This window comes from Eucalyptus grandis, chromosome 8 (genome assembly GCF_016545825.1).
Source record: "Eucalyptus grandis isolate ANBG69807.140 chromosome 8, ASM1654582v1, whole genome shotgun sequence".
Lineage (NCBI taxonomy): Eukaryota > Viridiplantae > Streptophyta > Magnoliopsida > Myrtales > Myrtaceae > Eucalyptus > Eucalyptus grandis.
This window is the reverse complement of record NC_052619.1, coordinates 71084986-71095234: the sequence shown is the minus strand read 5'-3', so window position 1 is coordinate 71095234 and position 10249 is coordinate 71084986. Positions and strand designations below refer to the sequence as shown.

The window sequence follows — 10249 nt, the reverse complement described above, 5'->3', positions numbered from 1 at the left end:
GGAGAGACCTCTGCAATTCCCCTCTCCCCATCATTGCATAGTCAAGGCCTTTGTTCTTGCCGGGGCCAACACGAAGTCAATGCCAGACCGCTAGATCGCAACTTGTCTGTTCACTTTTAAGCCCACAGTTTTCTTCTCTTACCCCACGAAGAAAATTCAACCCTCACTCGCTTCCAACTCCAATTTTCCATCCCAACTTGAACTGAGACTCGGCGAAAAAACCTGACTTTTGTAAGCTCCCAAAGAGCCACTCCCGCTGTCAATCCTCCAAGTCTCAACACTTCGCGCCTTGGAAAAGAGGCGTTTGGATTTTCGGAGGGTCCCAAGGGACAAAATACTTTGATAAACCAGCAGTATATTTGTAGTCAAGAATGCGTAATCTCCATTTGTTTTTAGGGCAATTAGGGCGAACTAGTTTTATAGCATGTTAGCATTCGGCCCTATAAATAGAAGCTCTCCGCCCATATGGACATGACCAAACCGTTTTTCCTTCTTCGTTAAGGAAAGAAAGGAGCATAAGAGGAGAGCGGGAAATGGAGGTGTCCGGAGCGGAGTCGCCGGGGCGGGCCAGGTTCGCTCTCCCGGTGGACTCGGAGCACAAGGCGACCGTGTTCCGCCTCTTCTCGCTCGCGAACCCCCACATGCGGACCTTCCACCTCTCCTGGATCTCCTTCTTCGCCTGCTTCGTCTCCACCTTCGCCGCCCCGCCGCTCGTTCCCGTCATCCGGGACGACCTTAACCTTACGGCCACTGACATCGGCAACGCCGGGATCGCCTCGGTCTCCGGGGCAGTCTTTGCCCGGGTCGCCATGGGCACCGCCTGTGACCTCTTCGGGCCCCGCCTTGCCTCCGCTTCCCTCATCCTCATCACCACCCCGGCAGTATACTGCTCCGCCATCACCAACTCCGCCATCTCCTTTCTCCTCGTCCGCTTCTTCACCGGGTTCTCCCTCGCGACTTTCGTGTCCACCCAGTTCTGGATGAGCTCCATGTTCTCACCGCTGGTCGTTGGGTCCGCCAACGGTGTAGCGGCCGGGTGGGGGAACCTCGGAGGTGGCGCGACGCAGCTGATCATGCCGCTCCTCTTCGGGGTCATCCGTGATGCCGGCGCCATCAAGTTCACGGCATGGCGGATTGCCTTCTTCATCCCGGCGCTTTTTCAGACGCTGACGGCCTTCATGATCATGTTCTTCGGGCAGGACATGCCGGACGGCAACTTCCGGAAGCTTGAGAGCTCCGGTGAGAAGGCAAAGGATGAGTTCTCAAGGGTGCTCTACCACGGCGTTACCAACTACAGGGGGTGGATCCTGGCGCTGACGTACGGGTACTGCTTCGGGGTCGAGCTAACAGTCGACAACATCGTCGCGGAGTACTTCTACGACCGGTTCGACCTGAAGCTGCACACGGCTGGGATGGTGGCGGCGACGTTCGGGCTGGCCAATGTATTTTCGAGGCCGGCCGGGGGGTGGCTGTCCGATGTGATGGCGAGGAGGTTCGGGATGAGGGGGAGGCTGTGGGCGCTGTGGTCGGTGCAGACGATCGGGGGCGTGCTGTGCGTGGTGCTCGGACGGGTCGGCTCCCTCGGTGCGTCGGTGGCGGTGATGATCGTGTTCTCCGTGTTCGTCCAGGCCGCGTGCGGGCTCACGTTCGGCGTGGTTCCTTTCGTCTCTCGAAGGTAACACACCGATATTTCTCTCGAAACAGTGAATAACGCAAGTCTCTGTTTTTTCACCTTCTTCTTTATTCCCTTCCATTTTCGCACCAAAATGGACTTTTCTCTTTCTACTGTTTTGGGCATAAACGAACGACGTCGTAATTAAAAAGAAACAAGTTTACCCAAAATCAATTATTAATCGTCTTCATTTGCAGAGTGCAGCAAATAAACAAAAATTGCTTTTCCTGCGTGCCACGCCATAGTGAAGTAGTTGTGTTTCAACCTCAAAGACACTGTTGACCGTGATTTAACCCAGGAATGAAATAATTTATTCCTTTTTATATGATTTCTGAAAGAACATAGGTAAAAGTTTAGAATGAAGCTCATAAATTTATAGATATATTATCACGTGGGATGGCCAGCATCCCGTCGGCAATTTTTACCAAAATTGGCCGGTTAACTCAATTGACGAAATGTGAAAATGTTTAGGATTCGATTAAAATATTTAAATATTTCGGATATAATTGGGAAAAAGTATAATAGGTTTAACACTTTTTGGATAACTTTTCCAAACTAGGGTTATATACAATGTATGCAATGCTTTGCTAGGTTGCAATAAACAACATGGTGCATATAACGTGTCTTTGGTCCGAGGACATATGACACTAGAAGCCCGACATATATTTTCAGGTCATTGGGGGTGATCTCTGGTATGACCGGAGGTGGTGGCAACGTGGGAGCTGTCTTGACCCAGCTGATATTTTTCCAAGGATCCAAGTACTCAAAGGAAACGGGCATCACCCTCATGGGCATCATGATCATATGCTGCACCCTGCCCATCGCCCTCATCTACTTCCCACAGTGGGGTGGCATGTTCTGCGGGCCATCGTCAGCCAAAGGCACCACCGAAGAGGATTACTACCTGTCCGAATGGAGCGACAAGGAGAAAGAGAAAGGTTTCCATCAGGCGAGCTTGAAGTTCGCTGATAACAGTAAGAGGGAAAGAGGGAGCAGGAGAGGGGACTTGGTGACAGCCCCTGAAGAGAAGGCCTCTGATCCAGAGCAGGAGGCTTAGTGAATTCCATTAGGCTTTTTGCCCTGCTCAGGGAGCGTGTTGTTTGACAATAGATTCTGCTATCTTTCTTTGGGGTTTTTCTGTTCATGTACTCGTGCACCGTGTCCATATATGTTGGCTTTTGTCCCATTAGGGAGCTCGAGTTTCTTGATGATGTAAATTTTCTTTAATAATATCGAATGATTTTCTACTTTCCAACATTCTTTCTCGTTTGGCGTGGGAAACGATTCGAGGGGCTATTCCATACCCTTACCACAATTCATGCACCGTTCAAATGTACAGTTGGATGTATGACATGTACTCATTTTTACATTATTGGAAAGATTGCCATTGAATTCCATTTCCATAGTCTCACCCTCTCTATGAGGGAAAAAGCTGTCTCCATCACGAACCTCTATCATCATAATGGGCATCGACCCCAACGAACGCCCCAGTCCCCAGTCAAAGGTCAACAATTGCCACCACTGACCTTTCGATCGAAGACAACTGACCTCAAAGTGAGTTTCAAAGGTCTGACATAAAATCACTTCAGGTATGACTTCGTATCGAGGTTGTTTAGAGGCTGAAGATCTCCAATCTGTCTAAATCGAAGGTCATCATTGTAGACGTTTGCTTCGCAGCCAAGCTTGGGAGCCCGAGCGCATTGTCGGCATTCGGCGTGGCCCCACTTCTAGCCGTGGGCTCCTTGAGAACTTTCACCATGGTTCTAAGGTTCCTAGGGTGGGGAGGTTGAAAATAATCGAGTTGCCACCAATCAGTGTTGGTTGGGTTCGCCTATGTGAGGCCTAGCTAGCAAATAAATAGAAAGAAAAGAAAATTGAAACTCACGAAGAAAAGAAAGAGAGGGGCTGCTTCATGGAGTGCAAGAGGAGAGAGAAAAAAGAGATGGTGCTCATCGAGAGGAGCACGTAGCGAAGAAGGAGAAGAGGAAAAAGGGGGCGGCTTTGCGGTCCTGATCCACCAATTGGTATTGGCTGGGTCTGCCTATGTGGGGCCCAACTAACAAATAAATGAAAAAAAGGGAAAAGAGAAAAGTCACAAAAAACGACAAAAAAAAAGAAAGAGAAGGGCTGCTAGGTGGAGTGCAAGAGGAGAGAGAGAAAAAAGAGAGAGACGATACTCATCGAAAGGAGCACGGAGAGAAGCAGGAGGAGAGAAAAAACGAGCATAACTTTGTGGTCCAGATTTGAGGGCCAAACATTATCAAAATTGGCTCAAATGTTGTTTGTGAAATTGATGGCTACAAATTGTTTGGTTTCGTTTGTTGAGAACATTCTCCAAGACGTCTCTCATTTTCTTCAATATCTATTAAGGTTCTTCTTCCATTTGTGTCAATATACTTTTATGGTGATGGAAATATTATTGTATTATTGATCTTGAGTCGTTTTATTAAAGAAAATACTTTATATATCTTATTATTCTTGTTGATTAATGGAAGTTTTTGAGCAATCCATAACTTTTCTCGTATTGGATTTTCAACGTAATATCTCGATAACTTTTCTCGTATTGGATTTTCAACATAATATCTCAATGGTAGATTGCAAAGATTTGTATGATCCCATTGATGGTGATGGGGTTAAAGGTGACAAGAAAGACAAAGTTTTGGAGTGAATGGATTAGAAAACGGTTGGGTTTATTTGACAATTGATTGTTGATAGTAATTTTTTTATCATGTTGCACAAGAGATGAAAGCAAACACTTTGTGGAAGAAATTACGAGATTTCTATGAAAGGGAACCACAAAAAAATAAATACTTTCCTAGTTAAAAGAATTGTGAATTTGAGATACAAAGACAGAAGTAGCATGTTGAAACACTTGAGTGATTCCAAGATTTGATAAATCAATTGACAAATCTTGAAATAGACCTTTGCAATGAATCACAATAATGTATATTGCTTGGTACTCTCCCTGATAGTTTGAATGCCTTAAGTCACGTCCCAAACCCCGGGCATGCACATATCCTTCGGTGGTTGATTAAAATTTTGCAATGTTCCCAGGACACGTCACTGACCTTTTCGTTTTATGCATACACAGAAGCGAAATAAACACATACCCTGACAACCATTAAACGTTGGGATAGAGGAAAGACAAGCTAATTATCACAAACCACTTTATACACATGCCAAACTAGTCTTACAGGCCTATTTACATAGGTCTGCTTCAAAAGGAAACTACCAGGCCTACACTTTGAACCCTTTAGCCTCAAGCTCGGGTTCTCTACACTAGAGACTTGAAAATATTTAAATCATGACGGGGTGAGAATAAATTTTAGTGAGTCAACACTCTAAACCCTGATTAGGATGAGATTTCACTCAGAGGTAGCCTAAACATGCACCATTTAAGACTTATTTCGCCTCAGCACTTTCTTGCACATTAGTGCATCTCATAAAACACATGCATATAGTAAATGCATTCAATAACTGTAACACATCATATCACTCATCAAACAATTCATAAGAGTCCCGATTATAAAGCCAAATCGTTATGACACATTCCATTCCATGTTACACAATTTCGTCCCATAATCAGGCGCGGGTAACTCATATCGGTGGTTTAATCCACACCTAATATTCACTCTCAATATCCAAACTCCATCTTTAAACTCAATATCCAAATTCCATTCTAACTCACCAATCAAACTCAAGGCTTTAGAGGTGGCCCCCACGAAGTTCCGATATCGTGTGGCACTTAGCTCTTGTCCACACATAGTAACAATCAAGGCTCTAGAGGTGGCTCCCACGAAATCACACTATTGTGTAGCACTTAGTCCCTGACCATGATAAGCAATAGCTTAAATTCTAGAGGTGACTCACACAAAATTTCTTTGTCATGTAGCACTTAGTCCTTTTCCACATATATCAACAGTACAAGGTTCTAGAAGTGGCTCCCACGAAATCACGCTATCGTGTAACACTTAGCCTTTTACTATGCATGATAGTAATGCAAAGCTCTAGAGGTGGTTCCCATGTGATTCAATTCACCATGTAACACTTAGCCTTTGATTATAATAAGCAATAGCTCAAGGCTCTAGAAGTGGCTCCCACAACGTCACGTTGTCGTGTAACACTTAGCCCTCGACTATGCTTGACAGTAGTGCAAAGCTTTAGAGGTAGCTCCCATGTGACTCAGTTCACCATGTAACACTTAGTTCTTGACCAAAATAAACAATGGTATAATGTTCAAGAGGTGGCTTACACGAAATTTAGTTATCGTGTATCACTTAATCCTTTACCTGCTCACAACCCATTCGATTTCCTCAACATCACATATATCTTTCAATAGTCATCACATGATCAGACAATTACGCATCACCCTTCAACAACCATCTTTTCCCATGACTATAAACCATTATCATGGCACAACCATTCACACATCCTCATGCATAAGTTCCAAGTATGTCACAAGTCAACCATATTATCAAATATACGCAATCCAGCATGCATTGCACCAAGAGCACCACAAAACCATAACCAGCCCTAACCGGCAGAACGGTCCACTCGCGCATCTCTGAGTTTAAATCTAAAAATTTAATCAAACGAGTTTGAAAAATTCTTAAATTTGAATATGTTGTAAAAGACACATAAACAAACATTTTTCATGAAGACACCTTAACCTAAATCCTTCTAGATTAAGAGCAGTAAATCGCTCAAACCAGTACAAAAACTGGGTCCATTTCCAGAAATCACGTTTTCCAAAACCAGATTGGTTCGGGGTCCAAAACTTGTTTGTTTGATCTAGAAGTTGAGTATGATAAACTAAAATATGTGGCAAGTAACTTTCATAAGAAACTATTTTGAAATTTGAATTCTTAAAGTTAATTAAAATCCCTTGAATACCAACATGTCACATTTTCCAACACCAACAGAGGTTCTATTTTGTTTTTAATGAAGCTGAAATTTTTTTCATTTAAATCCATAAAATCTTGAATAAAATATATGTCATAGTTGAAAATGTTTAAAACATTTCTCAAGAAAGAATCGACTTCAAAATCACAGTGCATTTCAATCCACAAAAATGGCAAACGGCGAGGGTCTAGAAACCAGATCTGAAGAAAGTCCATTGAATTGGACTAATCCAACCTCATTAGTGTTAACCTCACCAATTAGATTAACACTATCCATCTTAAGGCTAATCTAACCAAACTAGATTAGCACTAATCAATCTTAAGGCTAATATCACTTAGTACTAATTTAACTAGCTAATTAACATTGATCTAACCCTTAAGTGCAATTAACAACTTAATCAAGGATTATAGAATTAACTCACCGGATTAACGAAAAACGGGTTCACGGTGACGGCGGCGCGACAATAGCGAGTTCCCGTGCCTACAGTGGCACGAACGGCGCGGCGAAAATGGCTGCGAATGCGGCTTGAAGCTCATGGCCAGGGGGGGAGGCTCCGGCTAGAGGCGGCTCGCGGATGGCGGTGACGGCATGGCGAATGGCGAATGGCATGAGGGATGCAAGCAGCAACTTGCAGCGACGAGCGAGCACTGGCGTTGGGTGAGTGGCGATGTGACGGCCCTTGAAGCTCGATGGTGAGGACGGCGGTTCAGCGGTGAGGACGGCGAATAACGCGGCTCCAAGCGGCGGACGAGGTGGCGTGGTGGTGAGTTTGAGGTGTGAGCGGCGGTGGTGTTGGTGGTGAGGAGTTGTGCAGCAACTAGCAAGCAAAAGGAAGCGAGCATAAGAAGAAGAAGAAGAAGAAGAAGAAGAAGAAGAAAGGAGGAGGAGGAGGAGGAGGAGGCTCGGTCGAGAGAGAGGGGGAGAAAGAAAAGAGAGGGAGAGAAAAAGAGAATAAAATAAGAGGAAAGGGGGTGGCATGGGAAATGAGAAAAAATAAAGAAAGAGAGAGAGAGAGAGAAAGGGGAAAGGGGGGAAGAATTGGCAGAGAAGGGGGAGAAATCATGTGGGGGAAGAGGAGAGAGGAGAGAGAAAAGTGGGGGGGGGAAGGGGGATGTCACACCTTGGTTGTTGCATCAAACAATTTTGCTTCTTTTGGTGTGCTTTCTATAAGTATGGTTAAAGAAAGCCTATTCAATTGAAGAAAAAGAGGAAAAAAGTATGATTTATGCTTCTAAATCAAATGCTCTTGTCATAGAAACTAGAGTGAGAAGTTGATCAAGAAAGTTTCAAAGTAATAATAAAAGAGATAAACCAAGAAGAATGTCAAAATTTAGGTCAGGGAGGAGTGTGAATTGTTACAATTGTGGTAAGTTAAGACATTATACTTAAGAATGCTAATTACTTAAGAGAAATAAATCCCATGATAAAATGGAGATTGAAAAAAGAAATAGAAAATCATATTACAATAGTAATTGCATTCAATGGTGATATTGTGTTTATTTGTGCCGATACTTGTGTGAATCTTACATGCCAAGACTTTAGTTGGGTTGTTGATTCCGTAGGTTCATTTAATGTCATTTCACGACGTGACTACTTTACATTCTAGTATAGCGGTGATTTTGGTTATGTTAGGATGAGAAACAGTAGTGTTTTCAATATTATTGACATGAGAGAAGTTTATTTGGAAACCGATATTGGATGTAATTAGCTTATTAAAAATGTGAGCCATCTTTCGAACATTCGACTTCACTTGATCTCCACAAGTGCCTTAGATGATGATAGTTATTGCAATTCCTTCTATGATGGCTAATGTAAATTGACTAAAGGTTCCATGGTAATGGCTAAAGGCAAAAAGACATGTTCTCTTTAATCCATACAAGTTAAGTTGATCAAAGAATAAGTAAATGTAGTGGAGCACTCTTTAGTTGACTAATGGCATATTAGATTTGGTCATTTCAGCAAAAAAGTTTTGGAATTCTTGCTAGAAAGAATCTTCTACTATTGAATGAGAGAAATATGAAGAAATTCACATCTTGCCTTGACGGGTAAGCAATATAGATGATCATTTCATAGTTTCTCTTTACACACAAAATTAGATGTGCTTACTTTAGTTCATAGTGATGTCTGTTGTGTAGATGCTAGAATACTAGGTAGTGCATTATACTTTATGACATTTATTAAGGATTGTTCTAGAATAGGATGGACCATTGCTTTGAAGTCTAAAAATTGAGTGTTTGTTGCTTTCGAATAATTTCATCTCAACGTAAAAAGAGAAATTGGGAAGAAGCCGGAATGTGTCTGAGTTGACAACGAAGGTGAATATAGAAGTCCATTTGGACATTATGCAAAGATTATTGCATCAAACTTGAGAAAACTATTTTGAAAAACTACAATAGAATGAAGTAGCGAAGAGAAAAAGCTAGCCAATCAATGATTGAATTCATTGTCATACGAGATTGCCTAAATTGTTCTAGATGAAGTGATGAGAATAAAAGTGGACTTGATAAACCTTTGTCCAACAATTCCTCTTAATAGGGATGTTCTACAAAGAATTTTGAGTGGGAAAGATATTTCATATGATCACATGAAATTGTTTGGTTACAAGCATCCGTGCATGTTCCAAGAAACGAGATGTTTAAGCTTGATGATAGGTCTAAGCACTGTATCTTCTTGAGTTATGGACATTAAGAATTTGACTATAGGTGATGGGATCCAACTACAAGAAAGATATTAGAAGCTGAGATGTGGTATTTTTTTAGCATCAAAAGTATTAAAGACATTGACAAGTTAGGGAGGCTAAAAAAGTATAGCATAAAAATTTATTAGTTCTAGCTCAAATTCTTTTGACGTATTGGGTGAAACTCACAGGGGAGAAGTGTTTAGAAATTATGAAGATGAAATGTTGTTTATTTGGTTGGCATATTTGAAATAATTGAGTCAGAATAATTAGTTAAGCAAGAATAGCTCATTAAGCTAGTGGAGCTAGTTTAGCAAGAACAACTAGTCCCACAACGAGTTTAAAAATCTACAAGAAAATGTAGACCTTCATAGAGATATCAACCGTACAAGTATATGTTATTCACTGATGTAGGAAAGCCACAAACTTATGAAAATGTTATATCACGTGATCAAAAGGTTGAGTAGCATGAAGACATGTAAGAGGATCTCAAATCTTTGCATGAGAATTGTAGCATGAAGACTTACAAAAGAAGCTCAAATCCTCATATGAGAACCACATATTTGAATTGGTGAAATTACCTAAGGGTAAAGGAACACTAAAAGATAAGTAGGTGTACAAGTTAAAGATGGAAGAAAGTAGTTTGCAACCATGATATAATGTTAGGTTTGTTATGAAGAGTTTTTGTCAAGAAAATAATTGATTTTGAAGAGATTTTTTAACCAATTGTAAAAAATGCCTTCTATTTGAGTTGTTTTTGGGTTGGCTACAAGCTTGGATTTAGAAATTGAATAGCTTGATATAAAGACAACTTTTCTTCATGGAGACTTAAAAGAAGAAATATAATGAAGCAACCAGAGGATTTTAAAATTGAAGGGAAGGAGCATTTTGCATGTAGGAAAAAGCTTATATGATCTCAAGTAAGCGCTAAGATAACGGTACATAAAATTTAAATCATCCGTGGAAGATCATGGGTATGGTAAAAACTATGATTCTTG

The 10249-nt window shown here is 41.7% G+C and overlaps 1 protein-coding gene across 1 annotated transcript; it reads left to right on the top strand.

Moving 5' to 3' along the window:
- The first annotated feature begins 405 nt into the window (after nucleotides 1-405).
- Nucleotides 406-2929, top strand: LOC104414164 (high affinity nitrate transporter 2.5). The gene is made up of 2 exons (XM_010025191.3): nucleotides 406-1675; nucleotides 2345-2929. The coding sequence occupies exons 1-2, from the start codon at nucleotides 534-536 to the stop codon at nucleotides 2727-2729; spliced, it is 1527 nt and encodes a 508-aa protein (XP_010023493.2). The 5' UTR covers nucleotides 406-533; the 3' UTR covers nucleotides 2730-2929.
- The last annotated feature ends 7320 nt before the right edge of the window (nucleotides 2930-10249 follow it).